At 45.7% G+C, this 24757-nt stretch overlaps 2 protein-coding genes across 5 annotated transcripts; one reads left to right on the plus strand and one right to left on the minus strand.

Moving 5' to 3' along the window:
• Positions 1-751: 751 nt before the first annotated feature.
• Positions 752-18473, minus strand: LOC123136122 (mitogen-activated protein kinase 13). 4 transcript variants are annotated; one of them, XM_044555419.1, is made up of 13 exons: positions 18155-18473; positions 16344-16501; positions 12717-13125; positions 12448-12575; positions 12305-12364; positions 3412-3561; positions 2916-3071; positions 2683-2820; positions 2517-2590; positions 2214-2315; positions 1879-2107; positions 1343-1375; positions 752-1075 (listed from the first exon to the last, which is right to left on the minus strand). In XM_044555419.1, the coding sequence occupies exons 3-13, from the start codon at positions 13111-13113 to the stop codon at positions 971-973; spliced, it is 1572 nt and encodes a 523-aa protein (XP_044411354.1). In that variant the 5' UTR covers positions 13114-13125; positions 16344-16501; positions 18155-18473; the 3' UTR covers positions 752-970. The 4 variants fall into 4 exon arrangements, with proteins under 4 accessions (XP_044411354.1, XP_044411351.1, XP_044411353.1 ...); XM_044555416.1 differs by lacking the exons at positions 752-1075; positions 1343-1375 and adding an exon at positions 1413-1743; XM_044555418.1 differs by lacking the exons at positions 752-1075; positions 1343-1375 and adding an exon at positions 1413-1743 and having other exon boundaries at positions 12717-13206.
• A 4330-nt stretch (positions 18474-22803) lies between these two features.
• LOC123133743 (non-specific lipid-transfer protein C6-like) lies at positions 22804-23367 on the plus strand. Its single transcript, XM_044553156.1, has one exon. The coding sequence runs from the start codon at positions 22855-22857 to the stop codon at positions 23314-23316; it is 462 nt and encodes a 153-aa protein (XP_044409091.1). The 5' UTR covers positions 22804-22854; the 3' UTR covers positions 23317-23367.
• The last annotated feature ends 1390 nt before the right edge of the window (positions 23368-24757 follow it).

The raw sequence follows: 24757 nt of genomic DNA on the forward strand, positions 1-24757 counted from the left end.
GCGTCCGGAGGACACCGGGCCTCTCCCCGCGCGGCACTCGTGTCACGCCGTCGGGCCCGTCAGAGCGCCACAACTCGTGGACCGATGCCAGCGACCCCGCCGGGCGTGGCCAGAGCCCGGAGGCGCGGGCGTCACCCTGACCGCCGACGACGGCCGGCCTGGAGCATGCCTATACAATGTAACCGGTGGGATTGTATTTTCCTTTCAGTGCTAGGAGCTAGTACTCCCTCCGTCCGGGTGTATAAGTCATTCGCGTAATTCTAGGTCATCGATTTGAGGAATTAAATATGTGTTATATGTCATGAAAAGTATATCACTAGATTTCCACGCAGATGTAGTTTCTAAATATATATTTTTTGTCACATATAATACATATTTAGATAGTTAAATTATCGACCTAGAACTACGCAAATGACTTATACACCGGGACGGAGGTAGTAGCTCGGTTTGGTGTGTAAATTTTTTGTGCTGGTATGGGCTGCAGTTAATCGGAGTTGCTTATAGCATTGTTGGTGGTATGAGAATGGTAATGCTGGTATCATTCAGTCCCGTACGTGTCAAGTAATTTAGTCAGTGTCTAGTGTTTGCATGTACTCAGAAATGATAAATAAATACACCCTCCGTCCGAAAATAAGTGTCTCAATTTTAGTACAATTTTGGGTTCTCAAAAAAAAGTTTAGTACAATTTTATAAACTTATGCTAAAGTTGAGACATTTATTTTGAAACGGAGGGAGTAGTTATTAGCTGTTTTTAAATGTTCTTCCTGGTAACTGAATCCTCATTTGGGTCACTGGAACCCAACCAGACTTGAGCCATTTGCGTCATATGTATGTATTCCCTGATCTAAACGCTCTTACATTAGTTTACGGAGTATGCATTTATTTGCATCTTTGCTGCATTAATATGGGACTGGCTATACGTAAGCTGCCCTGCCTTCCCTGTCACCGGCAGCCGGCGACATACCCTCCATCACCCTTGTGGCGACGTAAGCCCGGCCCCCCACCCCGCTTCGGCGGCGATGCCACTTGTCCCCGTCTTCAGGTCATTCGATTTCGGGCAACTTGCAAATATCAGCTGCGCATATCTGAAACAAAATGCATTTGTTTGCATGTTTCTGTCGTGTAGTAGTTGATGAAGTGGTTGTTCAGTTAGGAAGCTGCGGCTTGATTGACTGGGTCTCTCCCTCCCGAGTACTCCTCCCTCCCTTGCAGTTATGCTGTTGCTGTGCTGATGATTCTACATATCCTGCACCTGATAGAGCTACAGATATGCAGAAATGCTGTGGATTAACTGGATTCAGCATGGGCCCCTTGTTGGTCCGTCACTGGCCTGGGAGCTTGCCCTGCGTGCAACAGATTCATTCACCTGCTCCCACTGAACCCAGCAGCAGTTGACCAATTCACAAACTGAATGTCTGCAATTTCTGTTACGACATCACACTACGGTACCCACATAATTTACACCGGATGTATACCGATGCAGATCGGCGCGACATTTTTCAACTCAGATTTATTACATGTTTTCAGATAATGTGAATGGTTGGTGTGAAGTTCGCAGCACCTCCGCCCTGGTGGAGTTTATTCTGTGCTGCCGGGATCCATCAGACTACATGGTGGAACCACTGCGCTGAAATTTAGAGCTGCGTCGGGATCATGGCTGCCTTAGAAGGTGCGTCCTGGCTAGATCCTGGCAAGCCGTTCTGACAGTTCATAGGCCACCTTCTCCGCGGAGACGCCATTCTCCTGAAGAGTGGAAAACAGCAAGAGTAAAACAGATAGGCCATTGGTCAGTCTCTCACATTTACACAAGTTGGCAGTGGTAATTATGAGGTCCTGGGAGGAATTTAGGCAGTGCCATTGTATTGGTGCCGGGGGTACCTTTGGGCCTTCATTCTCTTCGATAACACAACTGGAAGCACTGGTACTACCATTCTGCAAGTAATACCCTGAGCAGAAGTCCGGAATGCCTGTGCCATTTTGATAAACATATGCATGTGTCAGCCCCTCTTGTTGTGATCTTATGGTAATTTGGGCAGCAGAAGATGCTGTCCTCCTCTCATTGTTACAGTCTTGATTATCAATACCCATTGGTGCACAGACTCTTTCCCTGTCACATGAAGAGGAGTGCAGAAGCAAGCGCAATCAGAACCATACCAGAATTTGTGCAGTTACAATAAGTTGAAACTGCTGAAAGTTAATAATGACTCATGTACCTTGGCAAAGATGCATGTCGCCTCCGCAGTGGAGTGCCTCTTTCTCCTCTCAGGTGGTTCTCCTCAAGATGTACAAACTGCAGCCTCATACCATCAACCCCACTGCAACGTGGTAGTATTAAATTATGAGCAAGATTATACCGCTGATAAGGGGTATTAAACTAGGTTAGACCTCCCAAGTCCCAATGATTTATGTGTGAAAACAAAATGTGACATGGGCATACAAAGCATACAATTTCATGTATATGCTAAGCATCTATGCTAGTGCTGGTGTGCTGGCAGCAGATGGCAAAGCAACCTAACCTTGGATAGACGAAACTAGTCTGTCCTCCAGCTCTGATATAATCCTGAAGCATCTGTGGATGGTACTCCAAAATCTGTTTGCTTTCAAGAAAAGGAAAAAAAATCCAATTTTAAGTTAGACGGATATAGTCAGCCTAAAACATACACTGAAGTGATGGTTCTCTACCTCTCGATATATCAGATCTCTTACACCATCCTTTGTTAGCTTCCATCTCTCAAATTCAAACTCAAGTTTTGAAAAGGGGTGTGGTGAAGGCTCATGTTCCAAGTTAGGAAATCCTTCAAAATATGGATCAGCTAAAGCCTAGAATACATATATAAAATATTACACTTATGTACTCATCAATTTCGGAATCAGTCATCATAAAAGCAAGAACTCTTTTTTGTGAAAAGTAATACCTCTTCAGCAGTAGGTCGATCTTTAGGATCAAATGCGAGTAAGCGTTCCAGGAGACGGACAGCCTGAGGATCAGCGTTACAAAAAATACTAGGAAAGGGGATAGGATGTTTCCTCTTCATGCCAGTCAAATATCTCCTGGCCTTCTCATTACGAATCTGCAGTTGTTATAGCAGTCGTTATAGCCATGTTAAGAAATTCATTGTCTGAGCACTACTGTGCAATGGCATGTGCTAGAAGTAGCAAAAATCTCAAACAGGTTATTATCTAGGAAATGATTTACTTATAGAACCAACCACACAGAAGTCGTGCGTTTGTGAACCAGGTTGGGGAAGTAGTTCTGTCACATTGTATTGCATTTTACAGAAAGCCGGATTTCTATCTGTGGCCAAGTCTATATATGCTTCACTTTAAAGAAACCACCAGTATGGTACTAACAAAAGACAGGAAAAGAGTGAAATCTTTGTCCACTGGTGAATGGGTAATATGTAGACATACCTGGGATAGGGTTTCATATGATGGAGTTCCAAGGACATTTGTTATCAGATCTAGTTGGTGTGTGACATTCATCCCAGGAAATAATGGTTTTCCAGTGAGAACTTCAGCAAATATGCACCCTATGCTCCAAATATCAATTGCAGGGGTGTACTGTACAGAGAAAATCAGCAGTGTTTAGAAAGGAAAATTGGTGCCACTGTACTGCTTAAAACTTTACTACTTCAGTTTTTGCCATAATCGGCTGCATTTGGATACTTTCTAAAGGTGTTTTTTCAAAGATATTTCCTGAGTGGTTAGATACTGAAGCGCATGTTCACATTTGAAAGCACAGCTGTATATATTTGCTGCATAACTCTTAACACTTGTTAGTACAAATGTACTTGTAATCCTTATACAACTGTAATAGCTTTAATATTTACCAGATTAATCTGCGCCATTATAATTTGAGACCACCAAAATAAATGGCGTTGAAATGTCGCTTTCCTCTCCGATTAATGTGGGAATTTCTAACCCCCTTAAGAGCGATATGTGGTGGCTGTTAACTTGTTTTAATAATATGGTAAGATTGCTGGAATTTTGTCTATTATGGGCCAAGCCCAATCCAGTTTCAGAAATTCCTAATAAATCCTAGAGGCCCACACAGCCCATTCGTGCAAGGCAAGAGGTGGTTTAGTCCCACATTGCTAGTTTAGAGGGAGTTGGACCTCTTTATAAGGAAGGTTCTTTCCCCACTTGTATGAGCATGAGAACAAGAGGGACATCCACGCGCCCTCCTCCTCCGCCGCCCGCCTCGTCACGACGCGTCATGCCACGGGTTGCGGGAATGAGCCGAGCCGATGTCTAAATTTTTGCCACACACTACGGGTATACGAAAGGTCACTCAGGAGCTGGAAAGTTTTTGCTGTAGTGGATACTGAATGCGAACGCTGCACCCTTCGGCTGCTGCCTGTTCGTTTCGTCTCCCTCGTTCACTTCAGCTCCCGGCGCAGCCTTTCGCCTCCTTCAATTGCGCCTATAAAAGGGGTCGCTCCTCTCAGAGAGATACACCAGAAGATCCTCTTCCTCTCGCCACAAAGTTCCTGAGCACTGCGCTGCTGCTACGATCTTCCCCATCCTGGCTTGCGGCGTGTACCGCAGGTCGGGACAATAGGCCTCCGAAACTCCACCTCTTTGAGTCCTGTACGAGAGAAGGGTGATAAGGTTTTTGGGAAGCGCTCAGCGCGACTACTGACTTCTTCGTCCCGGACGCCCCGGACTCCGACGACTACTTCTCCGACGTCGACAACCTTCTCGACGACATGGCTACCGAGGACACCGACCCCAAGTCCAGTGCTACTGTTGCTGTTGTTGTCCCGTACATGTTCTGGCTTTTTCTGTTAGAGGTCCTGTCACAATTTCTTGTTCTACTCTCAGCTCTAGATATGTTCGGTTCTAGTTCATATTTGCAGATGTTATTTACCTTCTCTTTGTCAGATCGCATGACTTGATTTATCTCTGTTGTTTTAGTCATGCTTTATCTAGTATTTCCATTAATAAAATCATATGGTAAATTGCCATATTTCCAACAATCCAAAAACCTTATTATAGGCAATTTACCCCAAGTGGTTTTGCTGCTTTCATGAGACCTCCTATGTTTGAGGGTATCCACTATAAGAGGTGGCGCGTGAGAGCCGTTCTATAGTTTCAAACCATGAGCTGCTATGACGCCATTCTTGGCAAACCTGAAGAAGAGTATGATGCTCAACAGGCACAAGCTTTTCAGAAAATGGATACTCTGTTTAAGGCTGCTCTTTTGAGTGTTCTTGATGAGAACATAGTTGATGCTTATGCGTCAATTGATAATGGAAAAGATATGTGGGACGCACTCGAGGCCAAGTTTGGGGTCTCGAATGCTGGCACTGAGTTGTACATCATGGAGCAATTCTATGATTACAGGATGACTGAAGAGCGCTCCGTGGTTGAGCAAGCTCATGAGATACAGTCATTTGCTAGAGAACTTGAGCACTTCAATTGTATCCTACCGGACAAGTTTATTGCCGGAGGTATCATCACTAAGCTTCCTCCCACGTGGAGGAACTTTGCTACCTTACTAAAGCATAAGAGGCAGGAGTTTTCCGTCCCGGATCTCATTGATACTCTTGATGTGGAAGAAAAGGCGAGAGCAAAGGACAACCGTGCTCGAGGTATTGAGGGAGGTTCTAGTGCCAATCTGGTGCAGAAGAAAAACTTCCAGACCCACAAGTTCAAGAACAAGGGCAAGTTTGATGGTAAAGCAAAGTTTGATGGGAAGAACAAGGATGTACAGCACACGAACTTCAAGAAGAAGAATGACAAGAAAGGTGTTTGTCATGTGTGTGGAGATCCTGACCATTGGACTCCTAGTTGCCCTAATCACTATGACAAGCGTCATCTTGGGAAAGGTGGCAAGACCACTAATGTTGTCATTGGAGACACTGACATGAAGGATGTTGGGCACTATTCTTTCAGTATGTCATTCTCCTGATTGGTTAATTGACACGGGTGCTAATGTGCATGTATGCAGTGATATTTCCATGTTTTCGTCTTATCAGACCGCAGGGGCTTCCACCGTGCTGATGGGCAACGGTTCAAGTGCTTCTGTTCGTGGTGTTGGCATGGTCGATCTGAAGTTTACTTCGGGGAAGATCGTGCGGCTGAAGAACGTGCATTATGTCCCCTCCGTCAATAAAAATCTTGTTAGCGGATCTCTTCTGTGTAGAGATGGCTACAATCTTGTCTTTGAGTCGAATAAATTTGTAATATCCAAGTATGGAACCTTTGTTGGTAAAGGCTATGAGTCAGGAGGCCTGTTTCGTTTATCCTTATCAGAAGTTTGCAATAAAGTTGTTAATCATGTTTGCAACAATAGTGAATCAAATGTGTGGCATTCACGTCTCTGTCATGTTAACTTTGGTTGCATGTCGCGACTAGCGAAGTTAAACTTAATCCCTAGTTCCACCACTGTCTAGGGATCTAAGTGTCAAGTGTGTGTGTGCAAGCTAAGCAACCTCGTAAGTCTCATGTGACTGCGGAAACGAGAAATCTTGCACCACTAGAGCTCATACATTCAGATCTATATGAAATGAATGGTGTTTTGACAAAAGGTGGAAAGAAGTATTTTATGACGTTAATTGATGACTCCACTAGATATTGTCATGTGAATCTTCTGAAATCTAAGGATGAGGCTTTGAACTATTTCAAGATCTATAAAGCTAAAGCGGAAAACCAACTTGATCGAAAGATCAAGAGGCTTAGGTCCGATCGTGGTGGAGAGTATTTTTCAAATGAATTTGATTCCTTTTGTGCAGAACATGGTATAATCCATGAGAGGACGCCTCCCTATTCACCTCAGTCAAATGGGGTGGCCAAAAGAAAGAACCGTACTCTAACTGATTTGGTTAACGCCATGTTAGACACATCGGGTCTCTCCAAGGCATGGTGGGGGGAGGCGATATTGACTGCATGTCATGTCCTAAACTGAGTTCCCACAAAGAACAAAGAGATAACTCCATTCGAGGAATGGGAAAAGAAAAGCTTAAAGCTCTCTTATCTACGAATCTGGGGTTGTTTAGCGAAAGTCAATGCCAATTCCAAAGAAGCGGAAGTTGGGACCAAAAACTATGGATTGTGTTTTCATGGGATATGCTTTTCATATCATTGGTTATAGATTCTTGGTTGTAAAATCTGAGGTACTTGACATGCATGTCGGTACGATCATGGAGTCGAATGATGCGACTTTCTTTGAAGATATCTTTCCCATGAAGGATATGGCTACCTCATCTAATCAGGAGATGCCTAGTTCATCGAATCAGGAACCAGTTACAATTACTGAACCTGCCATTTCAATGGAACACTTTGAAAGTCTTGTGGAGGAGAACAATGAAGTTCCTACTAGGAGGAAGAGACAGAGGACTGCAAAGTCCTTTGGTCATGATTTTCTTGTGTATCTCATAGATGACACTCCCAGTTCTATTTCAGAGGCCTATGCATCTGAAGATGCTGACTACTGTATCTCATAGATGACACTCACAGTTCTATTTCAGAGGCCTATGCATCTGAAGATGCTGACTACTGGAAGGAAGCGGTCCGTAGTGAGATGGACTCCATCTTGGCAAATGAAATTTGGGAGATAACTGATTGTCCTTATGGGTGCAAACCTATAGGATGCAAATGGGTATTCAAGAAAAAGCTTAGGCCTGATGGTACTATTGAGAAGTACAAGGCTCGGCTCGTGGCTAAGGGTTATACCCAAAAGGAAGGTGAAGACTTCTTTGATACTTACTCACCTGTGGCTCGACTGACCACTATTCGAGTACTACTTTCACTTGCTGCCTCACATGGTCTTCTCGTTCATCAAATGGATGTTAAGACTGCTTTCCTAAATGGAGAGTTAGAAGAGGAAATTTATATGGAACAACCAGATGGGTTTGTAGTAGATGGTCAGGAAGGGAAAGTGTGCAAGTTGCTGAAGTCTTTGTATGGACTTAAGCAAGCACCCAAGCAGTGGCATGAGAAGTTTGAAAGAACTTTAACAGCCGCAGGCTTTGTTGTAAACGAAGTTGATAAATGTGTGTACTATCGCCATGGTGGGGGTGAGGGATTTATCCTTTGCTTGTATGTTGATGACATTCTGATTTTTGGAACAAATCTGAAGGTTATTAAGGAGGTCAAGGATTTCCTATCTCGTTGCTTTGAGATGAAGGATTTAGGAGTGGCTGATGTCATTCTAAACATCAAATTGTTGAGAGATGATGATGATGGAATTCCATTGCTTCAATCTCACTATGTGGAAAAGATCTTGAGTCGCTTTGGCTACAATGACTGCAAGCCCTCTCCAACACCATATGATGCTAGTGTGTTGCTTCGAAGGAATCGAAGAATTGCTAGAGACCAATTGAAATATTCTCAGATTATTGGCTCGCTTATGTATTTAACCAGTGCTACAAGACCTTACATCTCTTTTGCTGTTAGCAAACTGAGCCGGTTTGTCTCAAAACCAGGAGATGTGCATTGGAAAGCTCTAGAGAGAGTTTTATGTTATTTGAAAGGCACTGCGAATTATGGAATTCACTACACTGGGCACCCAAAGGTGCTTGAAGGGTATAGTGACTCAAACTGGATCTCACATGCTGATGAGATAAAGGCCACGAGCGAATATGTATTCACTCATGGAGGTGGCGCTGTTTCTTGGAAGTCTTGCAAGCAGACCATCTTAACAAGGTCAACAATGGAAGCAGAACTCACAGCACTAGATACAGCTACAGTCGAAGCAGATTGGCTTCGTCGACTCTTTAATGACTTGCCTGTTGTTGAGAAACCTGTACCGGGTATCCTTATGAACTGCGACAATCAAACTGTGATCACGAAAGTGAGCAACTCAAAGGATAACATGAAGTCACCAAGACACGTTCAGAGAAGGTTAAAGTCTGTCAGAAAAATGAGAAACTCTGGAGTTATTGCATTGGATTATATCCAAACGTCTAAAAATCTGGCAGATCCTTTTACTATGGGTATATCACGTAATGTGATAGATAATGCATCGAGGGAGATGGGTATGAGACCCACAATATGAGTTGTTCACAGTGGTAACCTATTCTTTGTGATCGGAGATCCCGTGAATTAGATGTGAAAGACAAGCTGGTGGTCAACTGAGAGGAGAGTATCCTTACTGTTAACAATACCACTCCATGAAGATGCAATACTCTCATAATCTGCATGGCAGGATGATGTATATCTTAATGTGTTCTAAGTGGCTCTTTTAAGCAGAGATGTTGTCCTGCAGAACATCTTTTGAAGAACACACCTATATGAGTCTGATTGTTAAACGTCGCAATCTATGAGAGTAGGGTTCTCTCTAGTAAACTCATGAAAGGTCTCGGAGCATGACGCATAAGCTCCACCCGCGGGGAAGACCCACGGTAGCCCAGTATCGGTCAAGGCTTTGTGTGAAGCTAGATTCGCAGAAAACTTGCAGTTCAAAGCCCAGTCCACTGTTCAAGTTCCTTACTAGTGTAACATAGAGTTCTAGGTGGAAGTTCAACTTAACAGTCTCCACTACAGTACCGGTATATAAAACAGTGTTTTGGAACCAAAGGCAAAATTTGTGTGCCTCTGGGATCTGGTAGGAGATTGCTGGAATTTTGTCTATTATGGGCCAAGCCCAATCCCAGTTTCAGAAATTCCTAATAAATCCTAGAGGCCCACGCAGCCCATTCGTGCAAGGCAAGAGGTGGAACTAAAGTTTAGTCCCACATTGCTAGTTTAGAGGGAGTTGGACCTCTTTATAAGGAAGGTTTTTTCCCCACTTGTATGAGCATGAGAACAAGAGGGACATCCACGCGCGCTCCTCCTCCGCCGCCCGCCTCGCCACGCCTCGTCACAACGCGCCGCGGGTTGCGGGAATGAGCCGAGCCGAGGTCTAAATATTTGCCACGCACTACGGGTATACGAAAGGTCACTCGGGAGCTGGAAAGTTTTTGCTGTAGTGGATACTGAATGCGAACGCTGCACCCTTCGGCTGCTGCCTGTTTGTTTCGTCTCCCTCGATCCCTTCAGCTCCCGGCGCAGCCTCTCGCCTCCTTCAGTTGCACCTATAAAAGGGAGGTCGCTCCTCTCAGAGAGATATACCAGAAGATCCTCTTCCTCTCGCCACAAAGTTCCTAAGCACTGCGCTGCTGCTACGATCTTCCCCATCCCGGCTTGCGGCGTGCACCACAGGTCGGGACAGTAGGCCTCCGAAACTCCACCTCTTTGAGTCCTGTGCGGGAGAAGGGTGATAAGGTTTTTGAGGAGCGCTCAGCGCGACTACTAACTTCTTCGTCACAGACGCCCCGGACTCCGACGACTACTTCCCCAACAACGACTTCTTCCCCGACGCCGACAACCTCCTCGACGACATGGCTACCGAGGACACCGACCCCAAGTCCAGTGCTACTGTTGTTGTTGTTGTCCCGTACGTGTTCTGCCTTTTTCTGTTAGAGGTCCTGTCACAATTTCTTGTTCTACTCTTAGCTCTAGATATGTTCGGTTCTAGTTCATATTTGCAGATGTTATTTACCTTCTCTCTGTCAGATTGCATGACTTGCTTTATCTCTGCTATTTTAGTCATGCTTTATCTAGTATTTCCATTAATAAAATCATATGGTAAATTGCTCATATTTCCAACAAAGATAACATCATACACACACAATGACGGCTGGGGGATGCAGAAGTGGGTGCGCGAGCGATTTGACAAGAAAACATGCAATTTCTTTTGGCGAGTTCATTGTGAGGCGAAAGGTGGCAACTGCTTCGTGGCTTGGTGAAACGTGTGCCGCCATGGTCAAGCTCGGCGGTCTGGGCATTGCAGATACGAGGAAGATGGGTCGGGCTCTGAGGACTAGGTGGCCTTGGCTCCAAGCATTGACCCATCCAAGCCATGGCCTCGCTCCCTATTAAGATGGAAGGCATGTTGACAGTCTCCTTCGTGCAGCGAGCAAGGTCATGTTGAGCGACGGCCGCCATGCCCTATTTTGGTCAAACAGGTGAATAGCGGGATGTCAGTGGCCGATCTGGCCCCCATGGTACCTGCTGCAGCCAGCATGCGTGTCATCAATCGCTGCACGGTGAGCGAAGCATGCACTGACGGACACTGGATCCATGATATCTCAAGCGCCCTCATTGTGCAGGACATTATGGAGCTACTCTACCTTGTGGAGATTGTCAACAGCCCTACCCTCTCCGCCGACACCGACGACCAGTACGTCTGGACTCTCTCCGCCTCCTGCCCATACAACCCTCGATCTGCTTACATGGCTCTTTTCGCCGGCGGTGTCTTAAAACCCCTCTCAGCGTCGATCTGGGGTAGCTGGGCTCCTCTGAAATGCAAAATCTTTGCATGGCTAGCAGCAGCCAACTGATGTTGACCATCTCCAAAGGCGAGGCCTACCCAGCCGTAATCAATGCCCGTTGTGCGACCAGGACGACAGGACAAACTCGCATCTGTTAACAGGGTCGCCTTCACACATCAGGTCTGGCACTCGGTCCAAAGCTACTTCTCGCTCCAGCATCTGCCCACAGCCTGGTGATAATTTTCCCACCTGGTTTGAAGTTGTTGTGGAGAGGGCCGGTGGTCAGAGATCCAATGGAGTGCGCTCAATCATCATCCTCGCCACGTGGCAGCTATGGAGGCTCCACAACGCTTTGTATTTGATGATGCCTCACTAGACGCACCGGAGTTGGTGGACGCCATTCTCACCGAAGCCCATCTCTGGATGATGCCTGGTGCCAAGGTGCTGAGGGCCTTGCCTCAACAAGGACACCCTCCTGAGCCTTTGCCTTGAGCCATAGCCCATAGCCTAGGGCATGTACAGTTCTTTTGTTTTTTTTTGTTTTTCTTGGCAGTGTAAGACATCCGCCTTGGAATTTTTCTTCTACTACAATGATCAGCACTTATGTGCCAGTTCGGAAAGAAAAAAACATCATATACACATTTAAAACATTAGAACGATTCACGCATTGGAAACAAGTCTGCAATAACAAGCAACACCGGCGTACAGATTTAGTACTGCAAGAGGCTTCCTTTCTGTACTATTGACAATAGTGAGCTCGGAATTGAAGACTAAGGGGTTGTTTGGTTCTAGGACTAACAATGTCACACTTTGCACAATTGTTTTGCCAAACTTGCCTAAGGTTAGTTCAAATTGGAGCCTAAGGGAATCTTGCCACACTTTGTAAGTGTATGGCATGTGGGACCTTATTGGTGGAAAAAGAATCCTGCCGAAGGTGTGGCTTGAACCAAAGACCTACCTACGTCAATCAAATTGCCCAACCTTAGGTGTGTGATGTGTGTCAACCATAGGCAAACTTAGCCCCAAACAAACAGACACTGACTTACTTTGGAGAAAAATGAGCCACATAATTCAGGAGCACGGTACCACCTTGTAGCCACATAATCCTTCAAATGGCAAAGTGCACTAGGTAAGTAACTTGAGGAGAGAAATAGAAAATAATTATTTAATACAGCAACAAACGCCTTACAGTCCAAAATATAGCCAAGGGAGCATCATCACGCAATGCGCGTGCAAGCCCAAAGTCACAGATCTTTAGTTTGCAATTCGAATTGGCAAGTATGTTGCTCGGTTTTAAGTCACGATGAAATACATTAGCTGCGACAAGATAATCATACGCAGAAAAGTAAGACAGGGTTTCATGAGAGTTCAAAATAAGACAGTACAAACGATTCACACTTGATAAGACGTGATTGTTGATGACAAGGTGAATGATACGCCGACGGTTTCTGAACTAACCTGCATGGATGTACTTGAGGGCATGAAGAAGCTGATACAAGAAATACCGGTGATGCCCTGCGGTGAGGTTCTCATTTACTTGGATCACTTTTTGTAGGTCTGACTCCATGAGCTCAAAAACAACATAAATATCTCTAAACTCCCTTCTGGCAGGGGGAAGCAAGATGTGTTTGACCCCAACTATGTTTGGGTGGCGGAGAAGCCGAAGAAGCTTGATTTCCCGAAGAATGCGGGTGCCATCTGGGGCATGCTCAAACATATCATGTATCTTCTTGATCGCAACCCGCTCCCCAGTTTGGGTATCTACTGCAGCAGCAACTACTCCAAAGCTTCCCTGGCCAATGATCTCTTCGATCTGATACTGGCTTGCCTCACCATATTCTGTGAAGAACTCCATGTCCAATGTTACCTAAAAGATCACAATTTCAGAATGCATGTCCAGAAGAATGACGAACGACAATGTTGGTAGAATCTTGAATTCTATAAACATCTGAAGCAAAAATAATACATAGAGCATGTGTGAGAGAAAATTCTAGGTAGTCAATTATTACACAGAAAAAAAGGATAAGCCAAGAGAAATAGCACTAATTCATGTATCGCCAAATTTGTTAACCAGGCACATTTTAAAAAAATGCAAAAGTTGCCGGGCAGATGTACCTAAGAGGGATTACCAAATGATTAACCTAGTAAAAACAAATCAATCAGAAAGCAAGTTCAGAAATAATTAAGCCATATATGTTACCGTGAAGAAGCAAATACAACGGAATAGCTTCCGCAAACTACTGGAGAAGAAAAGGTCAAAAAGAATTGTCACAGAAGAACTTAAGCAATTCCCAAGAGCTAAACCACAGTAAAGCGGAAGATTGTTATTCTCTTCTGATGATAATGGACGAGTCTAACAGAAGATTGATAGAAAAGCATTAGATCGGCAAACAAACTTTGAGCAAGCAGCACAGCGAAACCAATAAAGTTCAAGTAACAGAAATGGAATAATTGAATGGAATAGTTTGTAGTACTACCATCACACACAACAATATAGCAACATAACTTGAAGCGAATGACCATCATAATCAATGTTCAGAATGGGAGGAAATGAGCTCCGTGTCAACTTTCAAAGCCACCTAGAAAATATCAATCCAAATAACTAGATCCGGATGAAGCACTGTTAAGTTCAAGCTAGACACACAAGTATGAGACGTGCTAGATTGGAGAATTATTCAGTAAATTTCTGCTGAACTGAATAAGAAGAATACTCCACAGCACATGATTGCTTGGAAATTAATGAGTTCACACGAAGTTACCAATTGGCGAGGATGTGATAAGCTAATCGGGATTAGATCCAAAGTCTGCACGCCAAGGCCAAAAAGTGGTGTCTGCAGCCACAAGAAGCAAATTAAACAGATAGGAAGCAATCGGGCGTTTGTGCTGATTCGGTACAAGATGGAGGCAAGATGGTGAGCAATGGAGGACGGAGGAGTGAAGAAGAACAAAGAAGATATGCTAGGGACTGGGAGGGTGGGATAGAGGTAGGGGAAAGGGAAAGGAGGGCTAAAGTAGTCAAATTCATGGGCTCACGTTTGCAACGCCAAGTGTGGCTCTAGTGGAGAGTTCATCCTCTCCACGCGGATGCTACATCTGGTGCAGCACGAATAACTGATCTTTTTAACCTTTTTCGTGGAAAACGCAATTTGTACACCACATATGGAAACAGATCTTTTGTGGCAAGAATTTCAATAGCAAGATCTGCCAGGCGTTTATTGGGGAGATGAGCGCTACCTACTTGCAGGTGAGATTTCAAGTCCTAAAAGATATATGTCATTTCCTGAGTCCTAAAATTAGAGTATAGGGAAGCTGCTCGCGCCTCTTCGCTCCTCAGTCGATTCCTTGCTGCCTAGTGAAATCTCACGCTGGGCATCCAGCTGCACTCCGGTGCCTTCTTGTGTGCACCTCCACTCTGCTGTGGTGGGGTGGCACAAGGAAAATAGGTGACAAGACCCAGCATCGATGAACAAGGTGGTAGTGAGCCGACGAGGCTTACTTGTGTAATATAGCAAGGAAGAGAAATTTTGTGAAGAGAGAAGACTAGAAATGACGAGAAAAAAAATGGCTGGAAGAGAGCAAGAGAGAAAGACGGTGGAAATGTCTAGAAAGACCACGTTAATATGGGTTAATTGTGAGAGTGGTAAAAAGTAAAAAAAAGGAACGGTGAAATTGAAGGGAGTTTGTATATATAAATGCTTAATTAATGATTTGCGTGTCACAATCCATACCCTGTGATTTAATCCAACCAAGCATTGAGAAGAAAAAGTGAGTATTTGTCCCATATAAATTACTCCTATGAAACAAATTTCTCCCCTCTTCTCATTTTGAGGGGGGGAACAAATTTCTCCTCACATGCAAAGCATGTGCAACTTACTAATACTAGTAGATATAGATATAAACTTATCCACAATAAAATCCACAGGGTTCATTTAGGCAAGTGCGGCATTTTATTATCTAGTAAGCTTAGCAACTATCTCTAGATAAAATAGGCATGTTATGCGTTTCCATTTATCTAAGATATCCATAACGAACAAAGGGCCAAGATATGAGGGGTGTTTGGTCGGATACCAAAGTTTGCTACAACTTGAGTAAGAATGGTCCAGAGCAATATAGGCAATGTGTTCCTGTCTCATCAAACAAAAGACAATCTGATGTTTCACTCAAGATCCCATTTTTCCTCTTTCACATCCAACTCTGTGAATGTATGCCATTATCATCTGTACATATGTCAGCTACCTCAGCAACCCTCCCTTTCATCATCCTAACACCTTCACATTATGCGGTGACAGCGCGGCAAATGTAGATGACCAGAGATCACGATATCCTTGGCACTAACAGAGCAACAGTCACCCATTAAAGTTACAGCATAGAGTTACCAACTCTTTGTCTTTGCTGCCATGCAACATGTGATCTGCTGCAATAGCACCTGCGCACCAAGATGCTCTTGTCATGGTAGTTTGCACTTCCGTGTAGTAAGAGTACAGTAGCTGCCCATATTCGTAGACTATTTCTCGTGAGGTTCAATGTCCTCCCTAAACTGTCACCTGAGCTGCAATGGATCAAGATTCGATTGCACTCATTCGTTTAAAATGGATAGCTAAGATGAAGTGAAAGGTGAAGCATTCCTCTTTCATTGGAAGCAAGGGATTTGAGTCCACAGCTCAAAAGAAAAGATTTTGAGCATCTAAAGACATTTGAAAAAAAAAAGTTCAGAGATACTAAAGTTACACACAGAATTTAAAGGAATGGAAACCCAATTGTCGAAACCTGTCAAAATAGAATGGATGCAAGAATAATCAAGAATGACTCATCATAAAACCTGTTCAATAACAAATGAGTCCGATATAAAAGACTAATAGAGAAAAAAAATAAGTATAGAGTTTTAAACTGCATCAATCGGGTACTGACAAATAGCAAAATCTTGCCATCAAATAAGGGAACTCGATAGGTTGCAACAGAAAAGCCACACAACCACACAAAGTTTGCAGAAAGATGCTCAAGCGTAGTACCTTGTTTAAGAGAGAGCCTACTAAATGAAATCAACAAGGAAGAGAGTAAAATAACAGAGGGATAATTGCTACACACCTATGCTCTTTTCCCTGCAACCATCGTGGCCAGGAACCAACACCCGCTTCCAGACAAAAATGCTGTCCCTTTCTGAATGTCAAACTTAATCAATTTTAAAAGGATCTGGCTCCATGGACCATTGTGGAACCGAGAGTTCTTATCGGTAGAACTAGTCCCTGCAGAGAACATCAAAGTGATAAGGACACCAGAGTTTTTGCGGGATGTCGAATAAACTGGTAAACCTAACTAGTATGAACTACTGGGGAAAGTTGGGCACTATCAAACAAATTTGACCTCGTGCAGGGAAAAACAAGACCACAAACTCTACAGAAAAAATGGGAGAACCGCACCTTCCTGAAGCAAGCAGCTGCCAAGAACTAATCCGCTTGAATTTGCATAGTCAGATATGAATGAAAAGCTATAATTAATTGTCACTCTACAGAATAATCCTCATGGGACACATGACTACAGCAGGAATAGTTTCAATGCTCATGGCCAGCAGAGCAGAGCAGGAAATAAAGCCTTATCGTATACTAACACCAGCAGCCAGCTAAAGTAATTTCCCAGCAGCCAGCTACAGAATAACCAATGAGCTAGCATCTCTATTCCAGACTAATAACAATGTGATCTCCTTATGAAGGTCACACTTGAAAAGAATCTGGTTCCATGGTGCAACCAGGACATGTTGGCAGCAGAATTAGGCCTTGCCGACAACATGAAAAGGACAAGGACACAGGAGCTTACACAAGACTATCCAAGAAATTAATCTAAATCACAACAGTACGGAGGGAAATCACCCAGCACTAAATAAGTGTTTGACCCCATGAGACGTATAATATAGACGGAAACTGGAGAAAAAAATGTGCCTTAGTGGAGCAAGCAACTGAAAAAAGACTAATTCTTTTGGGGTTGCAAACTTGCAATAGTCAGATGTGAACAGCTCTAAAAATTGTTGCTTCCATAGAATAATCGTGATGGCACAGATGACTACGGCGAAAATAGATTCCGGCACATGGGCAGAGCGGCAACCTAAGCCGTATGATTCGCATTACCAACACCAGAAGACACCTGAGGAATAGCACCACCACGTAGCCAGATTGGAATAAAGCGTCAGAAAATCAACTTGTACTCCAGATATGGAAAAGGGAACAGAAAACTGTGGATAAGAGAAGACCTGCATGATCCTGGTTGGAGAAATAAAAGATGAGTTTGGGTTAGAAGAGCACAGGCTGCAGGGTCTTGGAACATGAACCTGAACCCCTTGAATCACACAACGCCACTACCGCATCCATATCTATCAACTGCACGAGCTTTACAGAAGGAAAAGCCTCTGTTGCTCGTCTCAGTGGTACGCCATGGACATGGAGGTGCCAACTAGTATACAATCAAGATGCAATGCTTTACTCCGGAATAAATTGCTTGATGCGAGACCTCCTAGACAAACCAAAGAAAGACGGCACAGGAAAAAGCTTTATTTATTCCACGGGTTCACGCAAGTCAAAATGGGTAGGAGGAAATATCAAGCAATGCAGCCGTCATCTCTACCAAATTTCGTACGGAAAATTTCTGCCGAAGTTTCCGGTGAAAAGCCGGCGGGAGGTTGGACCGGGTGAAGGTGAACTCCCCGAGCACGCAGGACAAGTCAAATCGAGCGAGCGAGCGAGCTTATGCACTGTGTGCAACCAGTAGGAGGCATCGGGGTTGTCGTACGGAAGAATCAACGAGCATCACGGGGACGTTTCTAGGCAAGCCAAACCCAGCCGTTTCTACAAGGAACATGCGAGCTTACTAGATCGACGGCGACGAGAGAGATGTTCCGAGGGACTCACCAGCGTCCATGAGGTGTGGCCCGCGTCGAGCGGCGGCCTGGCGTTGGGGACGCGGGTGGAGGCGGCCAGGCCAGTGAGGAGGAAGGCGACGAGCTCGCGCCGTCGCCGGGGCGGAGCCGCCGCCGCGGGTGCTTCCCCCTTCCCCTGCCATGTGTGGTGCCCCTCCGGCGACGCCGAGCGGCATTGGGCAGCGTGCTTCTCCCTGCTGCCGCTCGCTGCTACCGCGGGTGCTCTCCGCGGCGGCGCTCCCCTTCTGCGGGGATCCGATTCGCCTTTCTCTCCGACGGGTCGCAGAGCTTGGAGGTCGCTGCGGTCACTGCCGCCGAGAGGGGGTGAGGGGGCGTGGGTCGAGGAAAAGGTCGCCAACGTGCCGGCCCACGGCACCGCACTGCACGGCCCGTGCTAGCTTAAACCCTAAACGGGCCAGTCACGACTCGGCCCACTTCATACACGGGCCGTGCCGTGCCGGCCCGCGCGCTGCACTCCCCAGCCCAGGCATGCTCCCTTAGTAAACGGGCCGGCCCGGCAGCATGTTAAGGGTCAGTTCTTTTGCTGGCATGTCTAAAAAAATAATTCTTTTGCTGATTTCTGAAATAAGCTGTCCTCTGCCCAGCTTATTCTAAATAAATTTTATTGGGTTTCTAGAATAAGTTGTTCCAAAAAGACACCAAAAGAGCTGGCCCGCGTAGGATTCAGGGTATTGCGTTGTTTTCGGCCTAAATTCAGTCTGTTGGACTGTATGAATACAAAATATTAAAAAACTAGACGGGTTGTGCCATGTCGGCACGCGTACCCAGCCTCATGGCCAGGCATGGCCCTCCTAGGGCCACATGACGGTACGACTCAATTATTAATTTTGTCGGGCCAGGGCCACCATGGGCCGAGCATGCGGGCAATCGAGCCAGCATGGCTGGATCATCCCATTTAGCCACCTTTGGGTCGAGGGTCGAGGACTCTTCCCTAATGCACAGATGAAAATGATTGGCATCGGTTGGGAAATAGTTATGTAGCATGGGTTCGAGTGCTACTATTGCATCATTTACATACTTACTTGAATGAATACTTGCAGTATATGAATAGTATAGTTATCCATGGTTCCTCTTGCCCTGACTACTGGGGGAATGCAGCTGAAAACATCAGCGCAAAGTCTTCAACAGACGCCCCATGGATCCATCTATCGACCCAAAAGAAACATCTTTACGCATTCCCTAACACAACTCAGGCCGCATAAAACATGTATTTTATGTTTATGCGAGAGATTTAGTAGAACCCTTCAAACCCTAACTTGGATAGGGAAAATCTTGGGCAACTATCCAAGTGTCACTTTCTTGCATGCGAGCGTGTCAAAGTGATGCGTCCAATCGCGGCCATGTGTTGTGTGGTGGGTGCAGGGCACTTCCTTTGATTTTTTTTGTACACATTTTAAGGCTTTAGACGCGTTTTTTTTCTGGCTTTTCCTACATTTTGGAGAAAAAATTACGTAGCACAACTGTGCTTCTTGAAAAAAAATCAGATTCCACCAGAAGCATAGATTTTCTTCCGTGAGAAGAAGCAAAACGGAAAAAAATGTTGCTTCAAAAAATGTATGCTTCTCGAAAAGAGGAAAAGGGGAAACCGAAACCATCCTTCCGGGCTACAGTTTCTCTTCCATTTTCGTTTGCCAGTTCTTTTATGTTTCTGTTTTTTATCGGTTTTTTTCCTTTTTTGTTTGTATCTTTTCTGAAAAAAAATCGTCAAAACTTATTAATATGAGATCTAGTTTTGAAGATTTTGGCCCGAGAAATCCAATGTTGAAAATGTTTTAAGATTTGGACATATGGTTCAAGAGATAAAATGTTTAAAATAAATGAATCCAAGCTTGGCGGCTATTGATCAACCTGGATAGTCTGTGCGCCTGTATTTTGAAGGCGAGGTACTACCCAAATGGTAGCTTGGAGGACACGGTCTTCTCAGGTGGTGCCTTAGCGACGTGGCAAGGGGTGGTACATGGTCTCGATCTCTTGAAAACATGACTTGTTTGGCGTGTGGGGAATGGGAACTCCATCAGAATTTGGCGCGATCGGTGGCTCCCAAGGAATGGCAGCGGCAGACCAGTGACACCGCAGGGTCACTGTCGTCTCTGTTGGGTGAGTGACCTGCTGGACAACCATGGGGCTTGGCGTATGGATGTGGTTCGGGAGACATTTTTCCGGTGGACGCGGAGGAGATAGCCAAGATCAGAACATCACCGAGGATGGGAGACGACATCCTTGCATGGGGCCCAGAACACAATGGATGCTTTTCGGTGCGGAGCGCTTATCGACTTGCTTTGGAGGATCATCTTCGATCTTCGTCGGTCGCGGAGAGCAGGGCACCGGACGGGCGACGAGCCGGCTGGGCTTTTATTTGGAGGTGCCCTGCTCCTCCCAAGATTTGAACCTTTACTTGGCGGTTAATCACTAATTGTTTGCCTACTTGGGTAAATAAAAAACGTCGAGGACTGGAGGTATCTGATCAATGCCCTCTCTGCGCTATGGAGCCGGAGGACACGTTTCATGCCTTTTGCAGGTGCCCGAGGGCGGTGGCGTTATGGGAAGCTATGGCTGAGATGTGGAGGATTCCAGCTGCATCGTCATTCCAGAGGACGGGCTCGGAGTGGCTCGCCCAAACTCTCTGTGACCTTCCTGACACGGAGAGGATGGAACTCATGATGATTCTATGGCATTGCTGGCACGTACGAAATGAGATGACACACCACAAGAAGCCGCCCCCGGTAGAAGCATCCAAAAGGTTCCTCCTCAGCTATGTCGACTCGCTTGTGGGCATACAAAATAACCCAAATGCAGATCTAGTGAAGGGCAAGCAAGTGGTCGATGCAGTGGTGCAGACCAAACCCACATCACATGCTCCTGTTGCAGCTGGGCCGCAACCTCAATGGACACTTCCACCTGCAGGCTGGACAAAACTCAACGTCGACGACTCGTTCTGTGCATCTACCAGTACAACTTGAGCGGGTATGATTCTGCGTGATAGTGTCGGCGAGGTCATATTCTCCTCATGCAGAGAACTGAGGTCATGTGCGGAACCCCTAGAGGTCGAACTGCTTGCGTGTATGGAGGGCCTGAACCTTGCCCTACAATGGACGCAGCAACCTATCGTAGTGGAAACAGACTGTCTTGTTGCTTTCAACATGATCATAGGAGAAGAGAGAGATCGGTCCTGTTACTCCATGCTTGTGGACCAGATTAAGAGGCTCATGGAAGAAGAGAGATTAGTTAAGCTAGTGCATGTACGTAGAGAGCAGAATGGCATAAGCCATTACCTTGCTTCCTTTGGTAGAACTGAATGCCGCACCGTCGTGTGGCTGGGTTCAGGTCCAGGTGATATCCCTGACCTTTGTAAGAATGAACTGGCTCCTGAGTGATCAATATAATCCTTTTCACCCGAAAAAAAGAATAAAAAAAACACCCAGCTTGCAGAGCTTGAGAAGAGGTGGTGACTTTTGCAAGGATACCCCTTAACTAGTGATATCGGCCAATTTTAAGCTAAAGCCAAAGCTGCCCAAACCAGGTGAACTGACTTTTGTACAACCACACGACACCATGCCCCCTTAAAACAGTCCCTTGAAACAGCGTGCATGCATACGGCGTGCATTTTCCCTCTAGAAGCCTATTTTACGCGTACATATTTTTTCATCTCCGAACAAACATTAAGCCGTTTTTTTGTGAAACATTAGAGGAAAAACCGTCGTTCTTCGCCTACATTCGTGTGTCTTTGATTTGGATTCTTTCGATTTATGTTATTCTTCATCGATGGTGGTTGTTGTTCTGGGGTGCTGGTCCTATGGGGTTTTAGCACAATGACTTCCTGACTGTCTACTCCAGCAAGTTGTGCCCGAATCCGGCGATGGAGGAACGATGACGGCGGCACGCCTTCATCTCGCTTCAGTGCTTGTAGTCGTTGCTAGGTGGTCTACGGATCTGGATGTAACTTTTATTTCTATTGTTCGTTGTACTGTTATAATTGAAGATGAATAGATAGAAAGTTAAAAAAAACTAAAGCAAAAATGACTTTTAGAAAGGAGCAGCAAACTAATATAGTTTCGTCATTCTAGTGGTGAGCTATCCCAAAAGAAAAACTAATATAATACGCACCGAAACATATGTTTAACGTCCAGATACCAGACGAAATTAAACAACACTACGACTCGTCTGTGTGCAAAATCGAAGTACCATCCGATCCAGTGATCCACAGATAAAAATTACATTCATCTGCTTAGAAACAGGTTGCCCTCCATCTCGTTCGCACAATTGCTATTATTAGCCGTTCTAACTTACCTCCGGCCTCTGCATCTACAATGCACACAGCCATTGAAGTATGTTGTACTCCTTTCGTTCATTTTTATAAGTCGTTTCAGACAATCTAAAATAGGTTGTTTAGTATATTGTTTGAAATGTCTTCGAGGTCTTATAAAAATAAAGAGAAAGCGTAGGTAAGATGGCCAGAGTTAAAAATGCTTTGATCTCAGTCAATTCACACCATCTTCGTGTCGCGCGCATGACCCGTGCATCGAACTAACCGTGGAACAAACTCACAGATGGTTGCACCCTGACCCGCCTCGACCATAAATCGATGGATCAGCGAGCATCTCTAAGCTCACTAAGACTCGCTAATCCTGCGTACTACGTGCTTAAATCCTTCCGGTCGAAACCCAAGCTACAATGGCGTCGTCCAACAAGGCCTGCGCCGCCGCCCTCCTCCTGCTACTGGCCCTCGTCGCGGCCACGGCGGCCGACGCGGCAAAGAGCATCGCGTCGGAGCCCACCGTCACCCCGTGGACGGCGGAGGTGGACGAGTCGGCGACGTGCATGGGGTCGCTGCTGGCGCTGAGCCCGTGCCTGCCCTTCTTCAGGGACGCGGGCACGTCCAAGGCGCCGGCGGGGTGCTGCGAGGGCCTGGGCGACATCGTCCAAGACCAGCCGGCGTGCCTGTGCCACATCTTCAACCACACCCTGGAGCGGGCCATCGGCGTCGACATCCCCGTCGACCGCGCGCTCGGCCTCCTCAGCAACGTCTGCGGCCGCACCCCGCCGGAGGACCTCATGACCAGTTGCGGCGACGGCGTCCCCGTGCCGCCGCTTGTAAGACAATATGCTTTGGGGGGAACCGGCACAACCCTCTAGGGGTGGCCTATCACATATATATATAATGAGGTGGTATACAACGTTACAATATACACATGTAAATACAGTCTAACACCCTCCCTCAATCTTAGCCACTTTCTAATGAATCTAGAAGGGTAAGATTGCGCCTGCAAGTCTCAAACTGTGGCAAAGGCAATGGCTTGGTGAAGATGTCAGCAAGTTGATCCTTGGAAGAAATAAACTTGATCTGTAGTTGCTTCTGAGAGACACGTTCACGCACAAAGTGATAGTCAACTTCAATATGTTTCGTTCGGGCATGGAATACCGGATTTGCAGAAAGGTATGTAGCACCGATGTTATCAAACCAAAAAACAGGAGGCTGTGATTGGGGTATACTTAACTCCTGAAGCAAGGACTGTACCCAGATAATCTCTGATGTGGCATTGGCCACAGCCTTATACTCAGCCTCAGTACTGCTACGCGAGACAGTAGCCTGTTTCCGAGCACTCCAGGCAATCAGGTTAGAGCCAAAGAAGACAGCATAACCCCCCGTGGATCGCCTGTCATCCGGATTGCCAGCCCAGTCTGCATCAGAATATGCTGAAAGACAACCAGAGTCAGACGGCCGAATATGCAAACCATGAGCCACCGTGAAACGAATATAGCGCAAAATCCGCTTAACAGCAGACCAATGAGTGTCACGGGGTGACTGCAGATACTGGCAGACTCGGTTAACAGCATAGGAAATGTCTGGTCGCGTGATCGTCGAGTACTGGAGCCCACCAACAATACTCCGGTACTCGGTCGCATCAGAAGAAGAAAGAAGCACACCATCAACAGCATTGAGCTTATTAGTGGTAGACATGGGTGTAGTCGTCGGTTTGCACTTAAGCATCCCAGCTCGCTGCAACAAATCCAGAGAGTACTTCTTCTGCGTCATAACAAGGCCAGCAGCACGAGAAGTAACCTCCACACCAAGAAAGTAATGAAGCTTCCCAAGGTCCTTGACCGCAAAATCAGCACCAAGTGAGCGAACAAGCGCAGTAGCAGCCGACTGAGAGGAGCTGACCAAAATGATATCATCTACATAGACCAACAAGTACATAGTAACCTCAGGCCTTTGAAGAAGAAACAATGAGGAGTCAGCAGTTGATGATGCAAAACCATGAGCACGAAGAGCCATTGCAAGACGAGCATGCCAAGCACGAGGAGCCTGCTTCAGACCATAAATAGCCTTGGACAGACGACAGAGATGATCAGGGCGATCCGGATCAGAGAAACCCGGAGGCTGGCGCATGTAAACCTCCTCCGCCAAGACACCATGAAGAAAAGCATTTTGAACATCAAGCTGACGAAGAAACCAACCTCGAGTAACAGCCAGAGAGAGAAGAAGTCTGATGGTAGTAGGCTTGACCACTGGACTGAAGGTGTCTTCATAGTCAAGTCCAAAACGCTGTCGAAAACCACGAGCAACCAGACG

This window comes from Triticum aestivum, chromosome 6B, assembly GCF_018294505.1.
Source record: "Triticum aestivum cultivar Chinese Spring chromosome 6B, IWGSC CS RefSeq v2.1, whole genome shotgun sequence".
Taxonomy (NCBI): Eukaryota; Viridiplantae; Streptophyta; class Magnoliopsida; order Poales; family Poaceae; genus Triticum; species Triticum aestivum.

Excerpts from the sequence above, each read along its gene's own strand:
- LOC123136122 (XM_044555419.1), bottom strand. The coding sequence starts at position 13,113 with ATGGAGTTCTTCACAGAATATGGTGAGGCAAGCCAGTATCAGATCGAA. Across the intron at positions 12,365-12,447 it reads CCTTGGCTATATTTTGGACT|GATTATGTGGCTACAAGGTG; the intron begins GTAAGGCGTTTG and ends TGCCATTTGAAG. Across the intron at positions 1,076-1,342 it reads ATGAATCTGTTGCACGCAGG|CTGATATTTGCAAGTTGCCC; the intron begins GCAAGCTCCCAG and ends AGATATGCGCAG.
- LOC123133743 (XM_044553156.1), top strand. The coding sequence starts at position 22,855 with ATGGCGTCGTCCAACAAGGCCTGCGCCGCCGCCCTCCTCCTGCTACTG.